Genomic DNA, 26,551 nt, shown 5'->3' on the forward strand with positions numbered 1-26,551 from the left:
TGATAGAACAAATGCTTTGTGTGTTCTCTTCAAGGGGAACTGCGATGATTCACGGGTTAATACTTGTCTCGGTTCACCAGGGCAGAAGGTGAGTTGATCAGATTATTCGATCGATTACATTTTTAAAATTGTAATTAATTGCATGACTTCAATAGTTAACTCACGATTAATCACACATTTTATATCTGTTCTAAATGTACAATATTTTTTTCTAGGTTTTCATACTCTTGTTAAAAAAGTGGGGAAAATATTTTAAACTAATGGAAATAGTTCAAATGAATTTTTTACGTCTATAGCCGTCAATGGCAGTGAATGAGCTAAAATCTGACCCTCTGGATGTAAAAAGTATACACAGCTCTGTTCAAATGCAATATGCCAAATGTGATATAAAAAAGAGGTCAAGGTAAACTTTTTTCCGGCATTAAAATCACCCGTACAACTCAATTGGGATAAAAAAACTAAATCTTCACAGGTGATTTTGAGGAAGAGGCGGGGTACCCCCTGGACTACTCCCCATTCCTCAGTCAATCACAGTTTACAGTTAACCAATTAACCTAACATGCAGTTGTTTTTAATGTGAGAGGAACCCGAAACCCTTTGGACAGCCTGCACTGTGAGACAGATGTTATAACCATATGCTCCACCGTGCCGCCCATATTAAGTTCCATTACTCATCAATTCAAAAGCGGAACCCTGTAACAACTCTAAGCCCAATTTTTTTTTTGTCTTAATGACATTGTTTCAATTTACTTACAAGTACAAATGTACATAATATGAATTTCGGGTTTTGTTTTGTTTTCGCTGGCATAGATAATGCAAAAGATACATTATTTGTAGTAATTAAATGAGAATGAAGCTTCATGAAGCCTCATGAAGCCTCATTCTCATTTTTGACTCTTCTAGATGGCACTTAAAAATGCAGTGGAAATGTAATCAATTTCCATTGAAATGGCATTTATTTATTTAAACAAAGTGCTTTTCATGAAGCTTCATTTTCCCATCACTAGCTTCGACATCACTATCTAACCCAGGTTTTTTTTTTTAAATGCCTGTATCCCTTTCACATTTCCAGGGCTCAGCAGGGGAGCCAGGTCACCCAGGGCTACCAGGTGCACCAGGTTATCCTGGGTACAAAGGTCATTGGGTAAGATTACCTAACACTACACATGAGCATGAAATGTCTTAGCCTTAAGTAAAAGATGGGTTTAAATTTCAAGCTTGATGAATAATTTATTGGTTTGCATCTGCATATTTTTGTTTTCCCTCGTAGCGTGTTACTATAATGACATAGATGCGGATTCATATCCCTGCTATGCATTGCACTGAACAAACCATAGATAATTCTAATTCAGTCTATTTTACATACTATAGTTTGTTTTCTTTGTATTGTTGTAGGTATTAACATAAATGTTTTCTGTAGGGAGAAGTGGGAAAGCCTGGCCCAAAAGGAAACGAGGTACAATGCTTCTTGTTTTATTATTTCCTCAGCAATCCGCTGTTGATTGTTGCACATGTTTCACACATGAAGTGTTAACAGAGTTATTGAATCCTCCTGTATTCAAACTGGACCATGTGACTCATCATATGGTCCAGTGTTGCCAACGTAGTGACTTTGTCACTATATATAGCGAGTAGTCAGACCTCTATTGTAACTTTTTATCCACAAAGCAACATATGTAGCAACTTGGTGTTGCATTTGACTTTATCTTACAATGAAGAGTGAAACAGCAGGAATGTGCCAGCTAATGCTGACTGGCGTGTGCAAATGTTTCATGTTCAAATATAAAGTTTGGGTGAGGTTAGTCTTGAATTTCCCTAATGGCTACCTCGAAAAGCCTGCAAAAGGCAAAAAAATATAGTGGCTATGCTATCATGCATCATTTGGAAGCAGAGTCTGCAAAGTTTTTAATGGTTTGAAACAGAAAATGACAGTTACGGAACAATGGTTTTAGAACTTTTCTCAGCCTTACAAGCAGAGTCTCAAAAAGAAGCATCGTTTTCTTGACAAGAACAAGAATTTCATTGAGAAGCAGCTGTGTGCAAATACTTTTCCTTTTTTTTTTGGTTAAGATATATTTAAAAAAAAAAGTACATTTAACATTTGTAATAATGCATGGCATGGCAGAAATCCTCTTCTAATTCAACAAGTATGGTAAAATTGGTCTCATCTGCCAACACTGGTGGGGTGAACGACTGACTTGTACCACGTTTTGCCACCGGGAGGCAGTTGAGGTCTTTTGACTTTACTTTTAACCAGCACATACAGTATTTATGGACCCTTTCTGTCCTCCATGAAAGCCTCACATCAAAGCATGACAACAGGACAGTGAACCTACAATATAAGGCGGCTGATGATGTATTACTCCATTCCAATTGGTTCATGTGTCCAGGAGATAATATGCATGCCGATATGTGGGCATTCAATTCATTTGTGACTGTTTGCTGGATTTCCATCCTGTCTAGGGTACATCTGGTTAATCACTGCTAATCACAGTGAAGCTAAGTATAAACACATCAACTGGACATGTGTCATTCCAGAAATGGATGCCATTTTCTGCCCTCCCATAAAATTTGCATGAAATACAGAAGCATGTACTTGTTTAAAGACAAAATGTAAATGTATCTATGTAGTAGCCTATAAATGGCCAGTGTTTTTATTTTTATTTTTATTTTTTATTTTTATGATTTTATGTCCTCCCTGTAATAGCTAAAACGCTGTTATATCAAATTTTACTAAAATACTTTTAGCCATCCCAAGAATGAAGGGGTAAAAGTGAGGTACATGACAACATCAAGCTAATTGCTGTGACCGTGGGTTGACCAAAGGAAAGTACATTATTATTATTTTTCAACATTCTTTTTTTTCAGTGTTTCTACCATAATGGCGTGTCACTCAACCCTACACAGACTTACTCATGTGATCAGAAGGGCATATCAAAGTTTTTCTTGTTTTATTATCTAGCTAAGTTTGTTCTTGGCCAGTTAGCATAGCTGCTTGCATGAACACATCAGCAAAAACTGGATTTTCGGCCCTCTTACTGTAATTAGAGTGATACGTAAGTTTAATGAGTATTCAAATGGAAGTAACTTCTTTTTAAATTGTAATGAATTTTTTTCAGCACTGTTTTTGAAATGCAAAATGTGTTTTTCATGAGCCTGAGTATCAGTAACAGCCTAGGGTCACACCGGACGCATCAAAATACATGACAAAATAAAAAAAATCTTATAAAATAAATAAATCAGTTTTTCTTGAAAACATAAAAAAATTATTCAACCAATGTTGCATGGTGACTTAATTGTCCTCCAATTGTGGAATGATCACAATGCTACAGGGTCTCAGCTTCAAATCAAGTAATCAAAGCATGCGATACTCTTGATTCGGATTCTGAAATGGCGACGTGTGTGATGGCCCACCGGGGTAGAGGAAGGAAAGTAAGGAGTATCAGAGCTCGCAGATGTGTCTTTTGTAAGTCACATACAAGATAGAAAGAGTCAGGTTTGTTAAAGGTCACCGCTAGCTACTTCCGATCCCTTCTCTCTGAGGATTTCTCTTATTGGTTGCTTGAGGTAAGCATGACCTTTTCTCCTCTCTCTGTCTTTCTATTCTTTTTTTAACACACACATTTCCATCAGTTGCTCCATACGTTGTGTTTTACCCACACACTCGCAAAACAGCACAAGCAGATACACACACATTGGATGTAAACAAACAGAAACAAACTTTTGTCCTAATTGTGATGTGTCTCGTTGCAGGGGGACCGCGGGAGAGACGGCGAGGCAGGAACTCCTGCTATACCTGTAAGTGTGGCCGTCTTCTTCCGCTTCCACTAGGTGACAGTAATGCTTATGTTTCTGGCGACTGAAAACGGGAATGTGTGTTTGTGTGAATCTTAATGAGTTTATGGTGAACAAGTGTCTGCACAAGGGCACCGGGATGAGGCGAATCCTCCAGAAGAACAATGTCTTGGCTTCAAGACCTAATTTGGGAGTTATGGCCTTTTAAGGCGGCTTGGGGCTCATATTTCTTCCCAAAGCTAGTCCAAGCAGTAACCGTGCCCATGCTGATCCCAAATCATAGATTGTTCCTCTTTTTTTTCCCACTCTGTTCAAAATGGTAACATAAAAACAAGCCATTAAATAGAACACAAAACAAAACAATCTCAGCAATTGTATCCTCTATTCCCATACCCTTGAGCAAGGCACAATACCCCCAACTGCTCATATGTGAGACCATATTGCATCTCGGGATAAATAGTCTTTGTCGTAGTGTATAAAATGCATTTCATAACCAGTTGTTAAAGGTTGCCATTACTGAATTTGGTCATTATTAAAAATGATTCTGAACCAGCTCATCACTAGTCAAGGTCCTGTTTGACCTGGAATCTACTCTTAGTAATTTTTTTTAAATTAATTTTGATAATATGAACAACATCTTAAAAAAATACTACATAACCAATATCAAGCTAAAATTCAGTATTGTATATATATATCAAATTGGATGAGCACTTTCCAAATTGAATCCCGCAGGCTAACAATAAAAAAGATAATGAAGTGAAATCCTCAAAATGTTCTTCCTAAAAACAGCTTGCACTGTTTCGTGAGAACGCAGTAGAATCTCTCAACATGTTTATGTAAGCCATCACCATCAATAACTTGTGAAGATACGACGATACACATTTCTGCGTGATCTGCAATTTCCAACTTCCGAGCCAAGATTTGTATTTCATTATTTTCCTAATGCCACTGAATAAGTTCCATTTGAGACAGAGTCCAAGTATTGATTACTCTGTTATTGATCTTCACATCCCCTGAGAGGGATTAGACAATGAATCCAATCATAGTGTTAGTGTGTGTTTTCTCTATTTTTGTTAGCTGCTGTAGCTTGTATCGCATGGAGATATAGTTGTGTAATCTGGCCTGTGACACTTGAGAAATGTAAAGCAATTATATTTTTCAGTGTGCAGGTTAAATGTTGACTCTGTGAAGCCAGCGTTGAGCGCAGCTCAGCCTCCACGCAGCAAACTCCCAAAGCGAAACGTATCAGCAGTGAATCACAAATGTGTCACTGCTGAAATGTGCATGACGATTTGTCTTCCAAAAGACTTCCTAATTCCTACGGGGTGGAATAAGTATGACTCGGTAGTGCCACGTCTTCCAGTAAGAAGCCAAACATTCTTTCTTCTAGCCTGCAAAGAATATGACAGTATTCATAATCTTTTATGAATATTACATTTTCAGAGCAACATGATATGCCAGAAATGTCCAAAATATTGTACTGTACTGACAGACAAATGGAATATACTCAGTTCTAATTTTTAAGCCCTCTAGATCTCCTCCTGAATTCCAATGTTCAAGTGCATATAAGCGTAGTTTGAATTTAGTTGCCCAATCATCATCAAACGTTTGACATTTATCAAATTAAAAATAAAGATAATCTGCCCAATTTGATTAATTTTTTTAATTTTTTAATTTTGTTTGTACAAACCCAAAATAGTCTTCTAAAAATTGTTGATGAACATTCAATATATTTTTCCCACAGAAAACAAGGCTAAATGGGGATAAAAATCCCTTAGAAGAATGGCAAAAATAAAAAATATGAAAAATATATTGTGAAAAAAATCCACAAATATGCGAATCTGCGAGTGCAATTGGCAGTGGTCGACTGTAGTTTTAATTTGTAATACCACCATTCACTACTAGATGGCAGACATTGCACCAGAGCCTTATATAGAGAGAGTTTGGACAACTCTGTTTCAGCAGGGTAACAAGATGGCGTCCATATGTCATGTGACCAGCAGTTGACCAATCACGCTGTGATTGCACTTACTAGAATAATTTTCTGCGAATTTGGAATGATAAGATGATGGGACAAACAAATTTTGAGTGAGTTGATTTTTGTGAAAACATTTACAAAGTGAGTTATTAATGTTGCTTTCTTGTTCAACAGTTTTGTGCCATCCTTGAATGGTATTTTTTACGCAAGAGAGACATTTGCACTGTAAAAAGAGAAAAAGATCCAAAACGTTGATACCCGATATTTGTGAGGAATAGGGATCAGATCATTCTATTTATTTATTTTTGTATTAATCAGCCAATTATTAGGCTGATTAATACAAAAATCTTCTGGCAAAAATCTGTATCAGCATCAGCTTAAACAAATAATAATAATCAGCCCAGCCCTAAAGGTATAAAATGCATTGCGACTTTTGAACAAATGAGAAGAGAGTGGACCATTCCCACTGGTAGTTTTTTTGTTGGCCAATTGTGGGCGGCGGTAGCTGAGCTTCTTCTGTTTTCCGATGTCCCTCTGTGAGTGGTTTGAATCATTAAAATTTGGAACTGAATCACATGGCTTCAATCTACTTGTGAGCAGCACGCGAACTACTGAAAACAGGAGGACGACACAAAATAGCCTAAATACTTTTCTTTCAACAAGGGATCAAATGGTAAAAATGCTGATTTTCAACTGTAAGTGGGAATAACTTCAATGAATTGATTTTTATTGTCATTGCATATGCACAAGTACAGAGCAACAAAAGTGACTTTTAACAAGCTCAAGAAACATGAAAAACAATGTCCATACAGACCATGTTTTTGGCACTGTCCATAGGCCATATTGGAATGTGAGTCCTTAAGAAAATTTCTAAGCTTTTCGTCAGCAACCCTGGCCCATTAACTCCTCCCTTTTTCCACGTCACCTGTGCTGCCTTGACCCAGCTCAATAAAAGTGCCTCAACTCTGCACACGATGACACAGGAAATTAAAAAAATGTATCACAGGCATGTCCGAGCTTGACGCACACCTCTTGCCTCTTCGAATCTTCCTCAGTCAGCACCTCCCAAGCGTGTGCCTCATTTCCAGGTTCACACCAATATTTTAAGTCTTCCTGGAAGTAATTTGACCTTTTTTGTATGGATGGATTTTTAATTAAGCATTTTTCGTTTTTCCTGTGCTTAATCTCACACCTCGCACCAAAATCGAACATTTACAAACTCCGTCATATTGTCATGGAAGACTGGATGAGGATTCCAGTGGCATCCTGTGAAGCTCTGTGTGGAAATATTATGCTGAACACACAAAATATTGACACTGGACATTTTCAGGAAGGGGTTTACTCACTTTTGTTGCCAGTAGTTTAGACCAGCTGTGTTTGCTGAGTTATTTTGAGGGCACAGTAAATTTACACTGTTATAGACTACTTCATATTGTAGCAAAGTGCCATTTCTTCAGTGTTGAATAAAAATATCTAATAATATTTACAAAAATGTTAAATTTAGATACTGTATGTTGTCTAAATGACACATGGAGGGACAGCTGGCTGAGGTACAGCTACAAGTGAACAACTTTGACTGCAGATGCGAGTAGGCCATGTGAATCAGGTCCAACTTGTCATGATTCAAATCACACACAGGGGATCTATAAACTGGGGAAGCTCAGCAGTCGGTGAACAAGAACACTCCAGGCGGGAGTCATACACTCGTCAAAGCAGGTGGTCGATCGTTTGGATTCAGCAGTTGCGACATTGCCACACACAAATATTTCAAATTGTTTTGCTTCTGTAGAATTGCACTAAATGTTTTTCCCATGGATCCATAACAGTGGTTCTTACCCTTGTTGGAGGTCATGCATGCAGTTAGGACGCTTACTCCCATCGCTTAACTTTATATTAATAGAGCACTTTTAAACAAACACCACCCACAGTTTTCTTAATTAAGCAATAATGAGCAGATACAATGAAAACAGCAGAGGCTCTAAAATTGAACCCTGTGGAACACCACGTTCCATTATTCATGCAGTGGTGGACAAAGTACTCACTTTTTTTTTTTAACTTAAGTAAAAGTACAGGTGGAAACAATACTTTAGTAAAAGTATTTGTGGAAAAATCTACTTAAGTAAAAGTACAAGTACATTTATTGAAAATAAAAAGTAATTTTACTTTATCCCAATTCAATCATACTTAAGTAAATATAAATTAAAAACGATTAAATGATATAACAGGAAAATATACAAATACAAATTTATGAATTATTATGAAATTACTGTATCAATGACTTTTTATTGTACATTTAGAACAGATATAAAATGTGCGATTAATCGTGAGTTAACTATGCGATTAATTACAATAAAACAATTTAATGGCTTGTCTATTTTTTATACAATAAAACTTTACCTCCTTGTAGCTGTTAAGACCCACTATCACGGTTTCTTTTATCATCCAGCAGGGGAGACAAGAAGCATCATGCTCAAAATTAAATTCCGGACAACACAGCAACAAAGTGAACTTGTCTCAGTGTTTGCTACCAAACTGTTGCCACTATATTGGTTCATTAAACATCTCATCTAAAAAGTAATCTCAAAAGACACATGTTTAAATACTTTGAACAGACCAAGCTTATTTTCCTCCTTCAGCACTTGGATGGATAAAATGACTCGCCAAGGGGCCTGTTTAGAAAAATGTAATTTGCAAAGCTTTGATTTGCAATGTGATATTATTTCGGCTCGCAGTATCATTGCTAATCCAAATAATGTTCGCTAGCCATGCTTGTGAATGAAAAGGCCTCGGTAGAGGCGAGAATCATTTGTAAAACACGACACTGCCATCAGAAAAAAAGTCATTAAAAAATACGAGGAAACGGAACACTCCTCGAGTCTCCGATATATGTTAAAGTGTTTAATTCGGCAAAACAGCCTGACACAATTGGTGTTACCGGCAGATGCTGTTTTCAAAGGAATAAAAGATTCACAAATGCATTTTTCATTACGATACAGCAAGTACAAAAGGACTGTGCGAGATTGCATCGGAATAAGCAATCTAAAACGTTGTGTAAGCCAACGGCTTTGACAGGGGGAGAAAGAGCAGCTCTGCATCACCAATGCAGAGCTGCGAGCGTCGCTCCTCTGACACTCGGCTTTTGATATGTAAGCACTCATTTCTAATGTTTCTCCATTTCTTCCTCCTTGTCTTTTTCATCCCCACCCCCTCTGCTCTCTTTTCTTTCTTACACCAGGGCCAAGTGGGACCCAGGGGAAGGGAAGGAGAGGTATGTCAAATTAGACTTTGCGGTATTAGATATAATCCATTCTCTCTCACTCTGCCCCACAGTGAGGAGCCCTGACAAGCTCGTGCGCACCTTCTTTGGAAGACTAAAAGAGCCAATACCTTCAGGCCTGGGGAAATGTAACCCCCCCCCCTTGGGCAAAAATATACATCACAAAAGCATTCTTTCCCAAAGCCGACCCCATTTGAAATAGCAAACGCTTTATCGTACTGTCAGGCTGCATTATAAATTGACGGAGCTACAACGTTCCCTGTTGTGAACGCTCATTTGTCTCATTTGTTGATGATGTATAAAACGCACTTTTCCTCTGCGGGTGCATCATTTTGGATCACGAGCAAACAACCACCGCAGGCTATTTTACGATCATCTAACCGCATTATCGAAAGAAAAGAGCTGTTTGGTAGGTGGTTAGGTAGTTAAACATGGCAATTTGAGTGGAAAATGTGAAATTAGTGTCTAATTTCGTTTTCATATTGTCTGTGGGACCATGCTAGTTAGTTAGCCCTCACGATTTGTAGCCTTGTTAAAAATAATAATAATAAAATAAAAAAAGTATTGATATTTTGTATTGGGAAGTCTGGTATTTTAGCATTTTACTTAGTGATACTTTTGCTGTCCAAGTATGCTGATGGATTTTTAATGCTCCCATTCACAGCAGAGTAACTCATGAAAATACATTATTGTAATACTTTATGATAAAGACATGTCAGTAATCCTTGAAATTTACTTAAAAATAAGAACAACTCATTCCCAATGTCAATCAAGCAATTTGCCTTTTTCACAACTTCAATCACTTCCCGTCCATGTCTGTGACTTTGATTTTGTCAAAAAATAACCCAAGGATTGAGTTGTGTAGCACACCCACAATTTTTTGTCTTGTTGAAATTAGCCTTTTTTCAGCGGTGGCACATCCAAGTCCAGAAAGTAGGGATGCACGATAATGCTATTTTCAACCGATGACAATAATTTAGAAAGTGCTAATGTCAATAACCGGTAAGTAAGCCGATAATTGTTTGCAAAATTAACTTGAATACAAATGTACTTTTGAGTCCTACTATAACGCTAACATGGACAAATACATGTAAACATTGTGTAAATTGCCTTGAAGCTGAATTTTATTGATATCGCTGCTTCAAAGAAAACCAGTAACTCATTTTGAGTTTGCCAAAACAAAACAGTCATGTTTTCAAAAAAAATCTTTATTAGCTGGTTTATCTGTAGGATGTCAAAGTGGTTGATAATTGCCGATAATTATCGGCCACCGATATTATCGTGCATCCCTAACAGAAAGTAAAAACCCTGCCACAGTTTGGCTTTAGCCCCTGGTGCTAGCTAGCGAGCTACTAGCTCCCTAGCAGGTAAACGAGCACCATGGGAGCTAGCTAGGGAGCTAGCTAACACCTGAGGCTAAAGCCAAACTGTGGCAAGGTTTTTACTTTCTGGACCTGGATTTGCCACCTCTTCCTTTTTTTGCACAATAATTATCGGCCACCGATATTATCGTGCATCCCTAACAGAAAGTAAAAACCCTGCCACAGTTTGGCTTTAGCCCCTGGTGCTAGCTAGCGAGCTACTAGCTCCCTAGCAGGTAAACGAGCACCATGGGAGCTAGCTAGGGAGCTAGCTAACTAACACCTGAGGTTAAAGCCAAACTGTGGCAGGGTTTTTACTTTCTGGACCTGGATTTGCCACCTCTGCCTTTTTTTTTTGTACTCGCTCATACAAGTGAGCAAAGTGTCGACATGCCTTATAATCACCATCATAATGAAACTGCGCATATTTGAATTGTTACTAGACACCAGTGCAGATTACAGTATAGTGCTGAAGTCTTAGGCACCATTAAATCTCTTGTTTATCAATCATATGATTGCTCCTTCAGGCCAAGTCATTAAAAAACAAAGCGAGAGGTGCCCTGACACTTTCGGGGAAGGTTTATAAAAGATTGATTCCGAAAATGTGCGGTTCGATTGATTGCAGCAAAAACACGTTCTACGACTACAATGTAAGATTGTCTCTCATCTGTCCTCCTTCAGAAAGGATTGAAAGGGGATGAGGGCCTCAGGGGGCCTGAAGGAAAGAAAGGCGATATGGGCCACAATGGTCACATGGGAGCTGTTGGTTCAAGGGGATTTCCTGGCCTGGATGGCTTGCCCGGTCAACCGGGTCAGCCTGGATTTCCTGGAAAGCCCGTGAGTGAAAGTGCTCATTATTGTCTCAGTAAGAGGATTCCTGGCAAGATATAGAAAAGTCAAGTTTGAGGCCACTTGGGGTTATGCTATAAATGTCAAAACTAGATGAAGATTAAGACCTTCTTTTTAACGTGTAGCTTGTTTGAGATTTGGTTCTGTTTTTCAGGGCAAGTCGCCATCAGATGAGCATCTTGTAAAGCTCTGCACTGATGTCCTGCGCAGTGAGTATTTGTTTGCAGCGTGAAGGTCAATGTCTGAATAGGATTTACATAGATTCAAATATATTAAATACAGCAATCCAGTAACAACTGAATTGGGGACTCAATATGATTTGAAGCTATCATTACTATTAGTTCAAGTGAAATGAATTATTATTATTGATACAGAAAATGTCCCCAATAAACAATGACATAATTTTACCATGAAATATATGAGAGAAAATTCGGATTCTTTTTTAATTTTTTATGTTGTTTAAATGTTTTATTTAAAAATATATTTTTACTTTATTCTTTATTATTTTATGTTATGTTTTTAACTGTTGTTGTAAGGTGACCTTGAGTGTCCAGAAAGGCGCCTGTAAATAAAATGTATTATTATTATTATTATTATTATTAGAGTTTTTATTGGTCCTTTTGAACAAAAAACAATATTTTTTCCACTTCCACATATTACTTTTGATTTGTGTCATATTTGATACATCTGGTCACAATGCTTTAAATTCGTAAATTTTTAATAGCTGTCAAAAATTTAATCATAAACAGACGTATCAAACATATTAGTATTTCCAAAAATCAGAAAGAACTTTTCCCACTATTTATAAGCATAGGTGTCTCTCCTTTCTCAATTGGTGCACTCTTGCAAGGTTGCTGGAAAAGCCATCAGATGGGTGATACTGCCCTCTAATGCATTATCCGTGCAATGCATGTGACAGCTCATATATGTCAGGGTTTGAATGGGGCTAATTATTAGGTTGCACATTGTTGTATAACTGCTAAATGACAAAGTTCAAATTATTTTTAGTCATTATAGCATGCCCATTAGTCGAGATTTGTACAAAACCCCAACCCATTTATAGGCTCCATAATATTGGGCTTAAGACTGACATTGATATCATGGAAGTAACATGAATAATGTAGCAACTGTGCCAAGGAAACATATTAAAAATATGATTGATTGATTGATGTGTTATGATATCCTTCTCACAGCTCTTCAAGGGCATATTTGCAATTCGCCGTGATGCAGCGTTTTGGAATTCATTTGGGCGATACAAAAATGACTGGTGGAATTCCAGTTCTCCAAAATCCCAAATTGTAGATTCGGAAAATAAGCAATTTGGGGTGCGGTCATCTGCTATTATAAAAACGATAAAAGTTGGAAAAATGCTTGGCGGATATACTATCGTCATATAAAAAAAAAAAAAAAATACATCTAATTACATAACAGACATCTTTTCCACACAAATCTAATGTTCGATGGATTTTTCACTGCGGGTCGCTGCATAAGTGATTATTGATCTAACGCTGGTGTCATAGACTCAGATTGAGTACAAGCTGACATGATAATTAATCAGAGTGATGTTTTTGGGGGGTTGGAAACATAACGATGTCTTCCATTACAAACTAGCAGCTGCAAAGGAAGTCTCAGCAGACACAATTAACCGTAATGAATAGATGCGGTGAGACAAAAAGGAGGAACGGTGAGGGAACGAGACCTACCTGAGGAGGCGCGGCAGTGTCAATGATTTCGATCGGTTATGTGGGAAATGCGAGGCAGTGAGAAGCGGCATGGAGAATTTGTACGTGGGCCATGAGCTAACACACCTGTTGTTTGTATGTAGCAGGTGGTTACCATGGTGATTCTCTGATTTTTTTAAATTTATTTTTGCTAATGTGAGGTTCAGGTTTTAATCTCGACTCCGGCAGCGTAGAAAATGGAAGAGCTTGTTCTGGCAGTTTTGACAATATTGATGCTTCTAATGTTCTGTAGGTAACTGTAGTTTTTAAGCATCAAGGCGCTTTTCCGTAAGTCTACAGACTATTATCCTCCCCCATTTCACTTGAGTGATAGGAAGTGGATAGCCAACATCAGCAGACCCTCGAGGGGAAGGATGGAACGCATAATTAGCGGTGGCTGAATGGTAAACAGGATCCTGATTGGCTTCTTATTCAAGTGTGGTGGCGTAGAAACGGGGCGTTTAAGAGAATGATAAATAATAACAGTGAACTGGTTCCAGCTTGATGTTTATGTTGGACTTTAAATTGCGTTTGGAGATTTACGTTGCTATTCACAAGGCACCGTTGGACTAGAAATGCTTTAATATTGCGTCATTTGGGCGCTTCATTTGCACAACAGCAGCACTTTGGAGCCTGACACAAATATTTAAAAGCAGGTCTGGATGTGGAAGTTTTAGAAAACAACACCATTAACGTGTGTGAACACAAAAACAGTCATCTATAGAATTGCTGTTTCGTCGAATCCAGTGAGCACCGAGCGCGCCCTCGGAAATTGTCCAATTTTTGCTTAATAATTGGTCTGACAATTATTTATTTAATCTATCTTTGTTCATCTAAATAAGAGAAGCGGATGGCAGAAGGTGTAATGAATGAACGTGTATCGACTTTTGCTTTTTGTAGTGATATTATTTCAGTAGTTATTTTTGTTGGCCCTGGTTTTAAAGCGATTATTGTTTAGACTTAGTAGTAGGGCTGTGTATCGATTCTAATTTCCTCAATCGATTTGATTTCGATTCACAAGAGTTCAGTTCAATTTGATTTGGATTTTTTTCTGATTCGATTCACTTCAATTCAATCCGATATCGATTAATTATGGCTCATAATTTCTTCTTAAATTAAATTGATTAAAAACTCCACAAATATTAAATTTCAAAGGACATTTTGTGGAGTGACTGGTCAAATTATTTCGTTTATTAATGAAAGTAACAGGTTATAATCACTTGAGTGTGAAAATATTTTCATAATATAATTCAATAATTTAAATATGTATTACAAATATTCTGAATTGTCTTAAAGTGCAATTAGTCATTCATAAATGTAAGAAAATATTTTTCAATAAAGCAGTAAGAGACAAAAAAAGGCATTTAAAATGACATTTTGTTAAGGATTTATGGAAAAAAGAGATACATAAAATAATCAATTTATGGTTTTATGAATCGATGTTAGACTTGAAAAGGAAAATTTATTCGATATCGATTATTTTATTGTTATTATTTTTTACGCAGCCCTACATACTAGGGATAACAGTGATGGACAAATGAAGCTTCATGAAGCACTTGTGATATTTTTTGACTCCTCTAGATGGCACCCTTGCTTTAAAGATATAGTAGAAATGTAATCAATTTCCATTGCAATGGTGTTTATTTTAAACCAAGACCACCATCTACAGGAGTAAAAAAAAATACTGCAAGGGCTTTATGAAGCTTCAATTTCCCATCACTAAAATTTGCCGCAATATCGTTGTTGTCATGGAACAATATTAAAAGTAATCCAATGAGTAACATCTGTCTCTGCTCTTTAGCTCAACTCCCAGCACTCCTCCAGACCATGGATCGATCAGCGAGTTGTGAATCCTGCCATACTGTGAAGGGACCACCCGGTGAGCCAGGTGCCCCGGGATCCAAAGGCTCAATGGGAATCCCAGGTTATCCTGGCAGGACTGGCTCTGCAGGATACCCGGGGACTCCTGGTTTGCAGGGTCTTCCGGGTCTCAAAGGTAAGCACTGTGGAACGGCTCTTTTCGGCGACGCCGTACGGTATTAACAGGTATACCCTCAGCACAAGTCAATGCGAGTACACAGTGGCGCCTCTGAGTCAGTGGCCATGCGGGTTGTGAGTGAAGATGTGCAAAACAAAAAACGACTTTGAGAAAACAACAGCTCGGGAAAATTTACAGCTGCTTTCAGCTACGATTAAAATCAAAAGAGTGCCAACAGCTAACAAATTGGATGTGTTGATGCTCAATGTACCCCGTAAAACAAGCTTATTAAACAAGTGAACACCAGTAAAAGTCAGCAGAGCAAAATAAAATAAATACTGCGTGCAAAACCAACTTAATGAGCTGCTTTTGATTTATCACCCCTTCAAGTGGCTAATCATCCGTGGAAGATGCCGAACTATAACATCTCACTGTTGGATGTGATTTCACCTTGTTAGTTTAAGAGAAGACAGCTATTAAAAAAAAAAATGTCTTGGTGGATAACTGTGATGTTGATTAAGAGGCAGCACGCGATCCTGAAAAGTACAATAAAAGCAAGGACTAATACTATAGAGCAGTATTTTATTGTGACATTAGAATATGGAAATAATCAACTCTCCAAGGCACGGATGCAAATGTGTAATTTCACTCATTCTCAGTGAAATAAATACATAAATAATTCTGTCACCCTAAAATTGGAAGAACTTTTCTAAAGTGACCAATAATTAACAAAAATGAAAATATTAAAAAATATATTTTGCACAGGTGCTACAAGGTTTTCCATGTAATTGACCAATGTCTACTAAAATGGATGTGTTGGCGCTAATGGTCGGAATCCTGAATCTGTGAAGCCACATGGTATAAATGTGTGTATTATTATGGGATGGTAGCAAAAAAAATTAAAAATAAAATCCTGCACAATGACACCTCACTTATTAAAATTGTACTACTACAAGCTGAGATATTCAAATTTAAATGTGGCAATTATCTGTCCTTTTGTTGCACAAACAGCCCAAGCAACAGCCAATCAGGTGAATTCGGAGATGAGGTTAGTCTAAGCCAATCACAAGCTGAACTCTGATCACGTGACCAGTGATTTTTTTGTCCGTTTCCCGCATCTCACTGATGCATTAGGAGAGTTATAAAATGGAGTGGGCATTGATGGATGCTGAAACGAAGTGTTTTTTTTTGGCATTTTTGTAGCAATTAGCATTAGAATATAGCTAAGTTTCATCTTATTCACAAATCTGTTTAAAACACTGGGGAAAATAGTTTTTTTTCAACATGGCCCTATGGTTGATCTCTTATACTCTGCTGCCATTTGCTGTCCGTTCTTTTGCAATAACTGCCATTGCTTTAAGCATCATCTTCAGGTCAGAGGCTGCATCAAAGCCTTCTGTATGATTTAAGAAAAACGTATAAATATGTTTTTGGGACCACGGCAATATGCAAAATAGAACGTTTTTATATGTTTTTGGGAGCAAATGGTGGAAAATATCCAATTCATTGTGACTTTTAAAGCAATTTCCTTTTGTGACTTATTTCGATTTTTAAGTAGACATGATTTGTCCCTAGGTGACATAGGAGCAAGAGGGTTCAAGGGCAGCAAAGGTGAGGGTCACCAGGGACGCCCAGGACCACCCGGACAGCTAGGTATGTCAAAATCATAGAATCATCTTCTCCTTTGACTAGCCTGCAGCCATTACTGCATTTGTAATTTGTGTTGCAAATGTTTCAGCAACTAACCACAGCTTTCTGACATCAGAGCTCACTTTTAATGGAAATGCATCAAGGACGTTCCATTTTTAACAAATATGTGGGCAGACGCTTTTTGTGAGCGCTTACATAAGATTGTTTGGTGATGTTATGTATTTGTGTTTTTGCATAGCAGTCAATCAAATGAAAACTAAATGTGCCCCATCAATTATGCAGAAAACCAAGTAGGCCAGTCGTCTGTGTTTTTATTCTTTTTTCATTCCTTACTTATTTATTTTTTTAACTAAAGGTGCTCGAGGTCCTCGTGGCTTTGATGGAATTGGACAGCCAGGCAACCAGGGAATTCCTGGCAAACCAGGCCCCCCCGGAGATCCCGGTAAAAGGGGTAATCCAGGGACACCGGGGATATGTGACTTATCCATGTGTTATCAGACCTACAACCTAAGGGAACATTACAGCAAAGGACCCAATATCTGATGGCATTCACAGCAGCGTGGGACACAAGCGCCACTGGCTTGAACACCCACATGTATCCAGAGGCCGTTTACTGTATCACTGATTCATGTGTGCCTGTTGCAGAAGCACGTTGCGCGCGGCACAGCAACACTGGAGGCAGAAATAACCTTGTACGTTGAGTCAAACCGAAAATGGGTGGCGCATGATTCATAGTTACAGAAATCATGGTCAAAACATCAGCTGAGGGGGGGGGGGGGTGTCCTGCGATACTAATTCTACTCTTCAGTTGGAGCAGGTTTATACAAGAGCGTGCAACTGCCAATGTTCAGTAAGCATTTTGGATTGGCGAGTACGTTCGAACGTATTTAACTCATTCACTCCCAGCCATTTTCACTGAAGCAAGCCCCTTCGCTCCCGGCTGTTTTATTGGATTTCGACAGATTTTGCTAAGCCCACAGAATATTGTGTTCTATCGCTATAAAAACATGGAACCTACCAAAAGAAAGATTAGAGTCTCTAATTTCATCAGGAAAAAAAGTACATTTTTATTTGTTTCTGTTTTGCAGCAAATAGCATTAGAATATAGCTAAGTTTCATCATTATTCACAAATCAGTGGGGAAAACAGCTTGTGACAACATGGCCCTGGTTGATCTCTTATACTCTGCTGCCACCCACTGGCCGTTTTTTGTAATAACTACCATTGTTTCACCCGTTCTATGCAGTTCAAAAAATATTAAAAAAAAACTTATAAATATGTCTTTGGGAGCATGGTGATATTTAAAATAAAACATATTTATACTTTTTGGGAGCAAATGAGTTAAGTACGTTTGAACGTACGCGCAAATACCTACAAGTACTTGTAGGCTAAATGCTACAAACATAGCATATTTTCCCATAATGCCGCATCTAATTCATGCACTGCAGACATAATATTAAATCATAAAAAATACAACTAAACAATGTTTTTGTACTTAATTTTCGAACGTATTGGTATAATGTGGGCCGTAGCATTATGTTAAGTCCCATACCATTATGCTATGCTAAGTTTGCAAGTATGTTCAAACGTATTTGCGAGTATATTCCAACGTATTTGCGAGCCAGTCAAAAATGTTTACTCCACATTGGCAGTTCCACGCTTCCGTAGGTTTATTAGTTCAAAAGGCCCAAGTGTCATTAATACAGAGTAGCACCGATGTTTAGGACTTAGTTGTGTTGTTTTTGTGTAGGTCGGCAGATGAGTAGTTGGTGAGATTGAAGGTTAGGCAAGTAGCGGTCCAATAAGACACCTAAAATATTTTGTACCACCTAAAAAAAAATATATACGGGAAGGCAGTAGGCCTGTTCATCAAACAAAAGACACATTTTATTCCTAAAAAACATTGAATATTGTTGTAAGCCACTGTAACATTATGCAATTTGAACATAACACGGCACTTAAATATAGGAAAATGAAGACTGTACTACAAATAGCACCAAAATAATTTCTTTAAAAATAAATATACGATTATTTGCATATTGAAAACTCCACCTATTCCGCTCTAAAACTTGAACACAAGTCTAATGTAGCATTAATCAGTTTACAGTATCAACAAGTTATTTCTGCCTTGAGCGCTTTAGTGCTGCCCCATATTAATGATTGTATGAACTGTATGTTCTTGAAAAGTGAATTTAAATATCTTTTACGAGAATCAATATACATCAATTTCATCTTGTTATCTAAGTTGACCTTCTACCACGACCCAATAGAACATAGATGCGTATTTAAGTGAGAGTTACGGCCTGTATGCATTTAGGTCCAGAATTGTTTGGAAAATAATTTTCCCCAAATCACTACCATCACAACATATTTGAAATAAAACAATCAATATGTCAATTAAGTGTAGACTTTTATCTTAAATTAACATATTTGGTGTTAAAAGATGACAATCCCTTAAGCCAGAAAACCTCAATTATTGCACAAAATCACATTTTGCTACAATTGTACTGCATATTTGTGGCTCTTGTGATGGTTTATTTCAAATCCATTGCAAAAGGCAAAATCCCAAACTTGTCCAAATACTTCTGGAGCTGGATGTACAGGTTGTTATCTTGTCTGATGAATTTTTGATAACCGTCTTTATTACAAACACAAAAGATTTGCGCTAATCTTAATCTGTCACTGAGATAAAAAAGAATCCTGTTATTTATATTGACTAAGTGATACTGACAGGACTCGCATGGAATGTCTGTGCACGTGTAGAAGAACTTTTCAAATCCCTAATTTACCTCACTTACACTATATGATCTAGGCATTTCTATGTATTAACTTTATTAAATGTACATCTTTTCATATTTTAAATAGGGGCCTGTTACCTGCTGAACAAAATTGCTTTTTAGCACACATTCTAAATGTCTGCTTTTCTGATTTGTTATTAAATAAACACATTCCGTTTTTTTCTTCATATAGTGGCCATATATATTTACAGTCATTTCCAGTGTTATTTGAATAGAATAGAATAATGACACCTGCGCATAAGGGGGTTGCCATAACGGCCCACATGAATGTACATAGTCCAACTTCCCATAGTTCTAGTAGTCAGACATTCCTAATCCATTGAACCAATTATGTTACATTTCCAGTCTGGGTCTGACAATGTAATTGGAATCCAACTGGGACATCATTGCCCATTGATATACAGTCACCTCCCCTATATTTGTGGTTTGGCACTGATTTTTGAAGAGGAATTTATCATCTGTTAGTCACTGAAAAAGTTTTTTGTGTGTGCTCAGTTCAAAGCAAGAACAGTATTGCTTTGTTACCATCTGGTGGCCTCTTGCTGCAACGATGAGTTGAGGAGCAGACCCTTATCGCTAATTGTTTCAGTTGTTGTGCTAGCTATCTAGCTCCCTAGCTAGCTCCCATGGAGCTCGTTTACTAGGGCGCTAGCGAGCTAGCTAGTCAGCTAGCACCAGGGGCTAAAGCCAAAGGAGGAGCTCAAAAGTCTTGGTCCCTTTCCTCCACTAACAGTGTGCGTTCACTTTAGTTTACTCAAGTTCAACCCACAATTCACTATTTTTTCCATCTTAATTTGTGTGATGTTTTATGTTACAACCTGTAATGTGACTTGGTGAGTTACAGCCGCAGTCGTCACCAATGTAGCCTTCTAGCCACAACTGATGATTTGTATGCATTACTTCTGTTTCATTATTTTTCGATGGACTCAAAGCTGTTGAGAGTGGAATCACATGCCGCTTCCAAGGTCTTTCAGATAAACTCAGACATTTACAGCTGTCAAGACATAACAGCATTTATTTCACACAGATGCAGGTAGCTGCATGTAGCATTCGTGATAGCTTCTCCAGACAAATTTGGCTCAAACTGAAATTGAGCAGATTAAATTTAGTTTCCTTGGAACAACTGGCTCTTCTCTCAATTTCCACAGGAAAGAGGTTTGGGACAAAACGTCAGCACAAAACTGTCATTTGGAACTGTCAAAAATGCCTTGTGGGATAACAATCCTAACAAGCGTCTCTCTCCGGGGTTCGTGCATCAGGAAGCCGCTTTCTAAATGATGCTTTTCACTTTCATGTGGTACATTTTGTCAGAGTTGGCAAGTTTCAAAGTAGTCCCCAGAACTATTCCAGACGTTTTCATTTTTTGGTGTGCATGAGGGCAAATATTAAATAGATATTGAAATGTTCAACCGGATGAACAGCAGGTCAAAGAAACCTTTAGAAGCACAAAGTGACACTCATGTAATCACGTATGTCCATGCTGACCATCCTATTTTTGCACCGACAAATAATGTTGACTATATTATAAAACTATTATTCTAAATCTAATTTGTGCATTATATTAGCGAAACAACAGTTTTATGTGTTTCATTTCCCCCCCCATTTATCGTACACTGTGAGCCATAATTGTTATATTGATATATTCTCAAAACTTTGCCTTTAGTTGCTCATTTGTATTGATTTTGTTTTTTTCTATCCCGGCAGTGCAATGACTTATGAATAGCCTTTGTATTTGTTTATCACTTTGGAGTACTTTCCCAAAGCCATAAATGTATTTGTAATATATCCTGAGATGATAAGTTGTAATTTGTATTTTGTTGGGCATTATTTATCTATATATCAGTGAGTAAATGTTTGTTGATAGTCGGAAGATATGATTGCATTGCATTGCAATGTTTTGTTTTGTTTACAAATGTATTTTATATGACAATAAATATTGTTGCTTGAGGGGTTTTGGTCCATCTTATTTATATTGCATGCAGACGCTGAACTTATCATGCTCAATATAAGTTATTAATGGAGCTAGAAATAGGTACATTTAATAATCCACCCACTGTTGGGGTCATAAGTATTCAGCCCTCCATACAAATAGCCATATTTATTAGCTACTAGCTTGATAGCTAGCTAGTTAGCGAGATAGATAGATAGATAGATAGATAGATAAAACCTAAACAAAAATCCTCCATCAAACCAAACAGAAGTCACACACGCATACACAAAAAGCCACATTATTCTGAGATACTTCCTTCCCCTTGCTGTCTGATTTATCATAGGGTGACTTGAAGTCACTGTGAGTCAGCTCACTGCTTCGCTGGAGTCCTCAGAGTCAGACAACAAGGACAAGGCCAGGCGGTAAGTCAGCTCTACTTAGCATGATATTCATTCAAACAAATGTGTGCCTTTTTCACAAGAAGTCCACCCCTGAAGGTTATTCAGTTGTGTGTGGTGTTTGGTAGATTTGACGATTTGGTCCCTCCTACCTCATTTTCACATTCTATTCGATAAATATTGCTAATACCTATTTCTTTGACAAGCTTTATTTCTTACAGATGGAGACAACAACGTACGATTATGACTATGATAATTACAGTGATGATCCGGCCACACTTGTTGCACCGTGTAATCGGGATGTTGACAACTATGTGGGAGCTCAGCTGTCCATCCTTTACTACTTCATGTTTCTCTTCAATCTCTTTGGCAACGGACTTGTCCTGACCATCATCTATCGGTGAGTGAACCTTTGAGATGGAAAAATTAGGAAATTATTAGTTTTATGTATTAAAATGTGTGGGCCACTGTGTACTTATTATTGCTTATATATATATATATATATATATTAGGTCGGAACAAAATAATCAAATAGAAATAGCATCAAGTATTCATGCTGAAAGAGATGAACACTTCACCTACTCAATGGCTACAATTTCAATCCTCCAAAGAAAACAACAATTTCCACTAATGGACTCCAATTGGCCAATTATTGGAGTGCAAAGTGGCAGTTTGTGTCTTCCCATAGGAAAAAAATGTACAGATAGCTCCTCATATAGAAATGAAATCAAATACGATAAACAACTCAAGTATGAAGGCAATGCATTACTTTTGAGTGTGCCACTCCACATTTGAGCATTTTATACTCATACTTTCAGGCATCATAAAATGGGTGACGGTCTTTATATATCCAATTCAAAATTACCCCTCAAAGCTCAAGTTTGTCCATGTAATTATATAAAAGACAAATGGGTAGCAAACACAGTATAATGACCACATTATGCCCGTTCCTTGGTCAACATGAAGGACTATTAGTGCGACTCACTAAATAGACTCCATTGATTTTCAAGATCAGCATGGGTTAATGATAGCTCGTGACGAATTTCGACATATAATATTCAAATTCAGGGTAAATCGCCGCCTAAGGAATGGAAGAAACCAAGGACCTCTTGTATAAAATATTTCACTCCCGCAGGAGTCTAGAAAGTGAAAGACATTTAAGCAGCTTAAAAGCTTCATGTCACACATAAAATGGATGATTGCCGCGGTAACATGGCTCGTTAACACCAGGGCCGGGCATAATAATCGATTAATTGATCGTTAAGAATGTGTTCAATTGTGTGGAATTGATTGTTGATTAATGGAGTCCTGAAGCAGTTGAGGCAAAATGAAGTGAACTGCTGTAATTGGAAACACGAGTTTAACCGTTCAGCGTTTATTTCCAGGTATTTACATCTGCATCTGAAAAAAATATGAAGATGGCATTCTTTCTTCTTCTTTTTTCTTGAGTTTGCGCTCTTTAATTCACCTGAAACCTGTTAAAAATCCCAAACCCTTCACCTTAACCGGATACTTCAGAGTCCCGCCAGAGTCGTGAAGTTGTCAGGAGATCAGAGGAAGGATCAAAGGAAAGAAAGATGAAACAAAGTGAAATCCATCAGTTACAAAAGATCTTTCACCAATCCCAGAAACCTCAAGAGGCCAGAGGAAAGACTAAAGGAAGGAAGGATAGATGAAGCAGAGTGAGATACACCAACACCAGCCTCCAGATGGCATTATTTGTAACGAAACGCCAAGAAAGTAACGGAAAACGAACGTGAACTAAACTGCAGCGAAGAAGATGAATTAATGACGTGAACATTGAGTAGCTGCAAATCTGCTTGCATGACTGTGACCTTTCGACTTCATGAAACTTTCGTCTCCTGTGCTGCTTCTTCCAGGCTTTCCCAACAGCCTCTTTCAGTTATTTGTTGGGGATTACTCCCTTCAGTCTTATCTTAAACAGGTAAAAAGCCAAGCGTGACGTTACCCGAGTTGTTTGGATCATAAACAGTCAATTTCCTTACACTTTGCTAAAAATTCATCTCCACTCATCTGTCCAGAAAACCTTTGCCCAGATTTTTTCATCTCTGAGTTTATTATTCTCGGTGAGGACAAATTGTTCCGATATTCTGATACAGCCGCCGTACTTGACTTCATGGAGTCTTCTGATAACAGATTACAATACTGTAACTTTACCCCGGACTACTTTACACTCTCACAGTGGGTTTTTGTCGTTAACTGTTGCTGTCTTTCTTCATCGAGACGTTCAATGTCTGTTGTCAGTGTTTTGTTGCTTCTCCAGCAAGTATTAAATCCAACTAATGCGAACACTTGGGTTTTATCTATTCAGCTGTAGTCAGTATCTTAAGGTTACATTTAAATTTTGGGGTAATTGGAAAAGGGTCATCGTCGTGCATGACACCAACCACGATAACAACATTTTTTATCAAGGATTGCAGTTGGCTTCAGGCGTGCTTGTAATCAAATAAATAATAGCAACATCGTATTAAAAAAACACAACTTTTTGCCTTATGGCAAATTAAAATTTTAGAGTTAGTCATGACTTTATAAATCTGTCAAATAACCTTGCTGGAAAGCAGATACGTTAATTTAATAATTCTACCTCCTCAGTTATATCGTATTCTAAACATAATGTATCATCAGCATCCTAGCTATCAATCGTTTGCTGATATTGTTAATGCTGCTTAGCTCAATTAATTATTTTATCCTTTTCATCGAAACAATTTCTAATACATATTTTGATATTTAAGATGGACCCTCTTCGACAAAATCAAGGCAATAACAAGCCTCCCAAAGTAACATCCTGTCAAAAGTCAGTCCTACAAAATAAAAGCACATTAGTATCATAACAGTTTCGCCGCACTTTGTTTAGCTGTATATTGGCCTATTTGGCAGTCATGCTTCAACAATTTTTTTGCGTGTTTAATGAGTGCAACGTTTAAGAAGCAATCATGCGATCCAATTAAATGTTGTGAAATTGTGTTATTATACAGTGCACTTTTATTTTGACGGTCTCATTTGTCATATAGTAGAAAAGTGGAAAGATCTGTGTGGTGCTTCTTCTCGGGTTGTTGCCTCTCATGCAGTGCAAATAAGGTAGGATACTGTGTCTTTGTTGTTGCTTTGATCTTAATTAGCCTGAGGAAAAAAAATGAGAAAATGCTTGCTGGTGAGAGTGTGAGTGAGGCAATAAAAATTATAATTTTTTTTTTAAAAGGGTTAGGATGATGCAAAGCAATTTGGAGCAAATTGACTAACAGAGCAATTCATCTTTTAAATTACTTTTTATTTTTTATTATATTTTTTTTTAACAGGAAAAGACAATATTACCAGGATTGAAAACAGACAAAATAAAAATCACCTGAATGCTAATTTCCCTGTTATTATGGGGGGAAAAGTCACTTTTTCCTCCTCGTTTCCTTCCTTTGTTAAAATTAATGAGCAACAATCAGCTGTCATGTTAATTTTGTGTGTTTTTCTTTATAAAAGTGTGTTACTTATTTCTTTATTGTGCTACATTGTTTTTGTTGTTGTTGCTTTTTTTTAAGGTAAGTAAAACTCGGTTTATGGGCTGGGATGGATTAATTGTATTTCCATTCATTTGAATGAGAAACATGATCTCGGTTTATGAATGAACCAATGTTTACGCCACATCGGATGTTTACACAGATACACCCTGACTGATTTTTGATCTCATCTTTCTAGGTTCGAGAAGGTGACCACTGTTACCAACATCTTGCTGTTAAATCTGGTCATGTCCTCCCTGATCTTCACGAGCAGCCTTCCGTTTCTCGGAGTTTACATGCAGCTCTCCGACTGGATCTTCGGCAAAGTGATGTGCAAGATAGTAGGCACCGTCTACTATCTGGGCTTCTACAGTTCCGTCCTGTTTTTGACTCTTTTGACCTTTGACCGCCACCTTGCTGTCGTTTACTCCTTGAGTACATCTCGAATGAGGAACCAAAGTTACGCTTTCATCTCCTGCTTTGCGGTGTGGTTGGTCAGCAGTTTGGCATGCATTAAGCCCATGATTCTCCACACAACTTTCATGAATTACATTCACAATAATACATACTGTCAAGAATATCCTGGAGATTTCCCTTCCATAGATGTGTCTCAGGTAAGAAGATTTGGGTTTTACATACACCTGTTACTTTTCTTCCTTTCCCCCCTGGCAATTATCGTTTACTCCTACATTAGAATCGCCGTCACTGTCATGTCATCAAAATTGGTGACCAAGTTCAAGACAGTGAAGCTGGTATTCGTCATCGTGATGCTGTTTTTTATCTGCTGGACCCCATTTAACATCGTCCTCCTCATACACGACGGAACCCCAAATTGCGAGCAGGAGCAGAAAAGGAGCTACGCCCTTCACATAACGCGTAACTTTGCTTACATCTACTTTTGCGTCAGTCCCATCTTTTATACTTTTGTTGGGAAAAAGTTCCAGACTTACTTCAGACAGCTGATAATGAAACACTTCCCTCAGTCAAAGAAGTGTTTGAGAAGCTCTCGATACAGTAGAAGCAATATGTCCACTAAAAGTACAGCATACTAGTTTTAAGAATGGAGGAGGTTTCTAAAAACTGTTAGATTGCATTTTATAGTATCCGATGCGAGCAACAGAAACATATTTCTTAATAAATGAGTTCAAGAAGGAATCATATTTTATTCTTTGGTACACCAAAATGCTCACAAGTCAATGTGACCCAGCATGTTTAAAATGCATCCATTTTTCCATACCACGTCATATAGTTGCAATTTTTTTGTTTATGTTGATCTTACTCATAATTTCATTGCCGTACAAAATTACA

General features: G+C 37.6%; 2 protein-coding genes across 2 annotated transcripts in view; both read left to right on the top strand.

The window, feature by feature from the left end:
- Nucleotides 1-17,350, top strand: part of LOC147155772 (uncharacterized) — a 44,419-nt gene extending 27,069 nt beyond the window's left edge. The window contains exons 21-30 of the mRNA XM_086066149.1: nucleotides 35-88; nucleotides 1,073-1,144; nucleotides 1,421-1,456; nucleotides 3,754-3,798; nucleotides 9,009-9,041; nucleotides 11,093-11,248; nucleotides 11,415-11,469; nucleotides 14,783-14,977; nucleotides 16,535-16,612; nucleotides 16,965-17,350. Coding sequence (XP_085922275.1) covers nucleotides 35-88; nucleotides 1,073-1,144; nucleotides 1,421-1,456; nucleotides 3,754-3,798; nucleotides 9,009-9,041; nucleotides 11,093-11,248; nucleotides 11,415-11,469; nucleotides 14,783-14,977; nucleotides 16,535-16,612; nucleotides 16,965-17,152 — 912 coding nt within the window. The 3' untranslated portion in view covers nucleotides 17,153-17,350. The remainder of the gene's footprint in view (nucleotides 1-34; nucleotides 89-1,072; nucleotides 1,145-1,420; nucleotides 1,457-3,753; nucleotides 3,799-9,008; nucleotides 9,042-11,092; nucleotides 11,249-11,414; nucleotides 11,470-14,782; nucleotides 14,978-16,534; nucleotides 16,613-16,964) is intronic.
- Nucleotides 17,351-21,750: 4,400 nt separating this feature from the next.
- On the top strand, nucleotides 21,751-26,295 carry LOC147155773 (C-C chemokine receptor type 1-like). Its single transcript, XM_086066150.1, has 3 exons — nucleotides 21,751-21,758; nucleotides 21,956-22,134; nucleotides 25,443-26,295. Exons 2-3 carry the CDS (start codon nucleotides 21,956-21,958, stop codon nucleotides 26,293-26,295), a joined length of 1,032 nt encoding a protein of 343 aa, XP_085922276.1. The 5' UTR covers nucleotides 21,751-21,758.
- The last annotated feature ends 256 nt before the right edge of the window (nucleotides 26,296-26,551 follow it).

The sequence above is a fragment of the Leptonotus elevatus genome, chromosome 21, assembly GCF_054856555.1.
Source record: "Leptonotus elevatus isolate MCC_2025b chromosome 21, RoL_Lele_1.0, whole genome shotgun sequence".
In the NCBI taxonomy this organism is placed as follows: domain Eukaryota; kingdom Metazoa; phylum Chordata; class Actinopteri; order Syngnathiformes; family Syngnathidae; genus Leptonotus; species Leptonotus elevatus.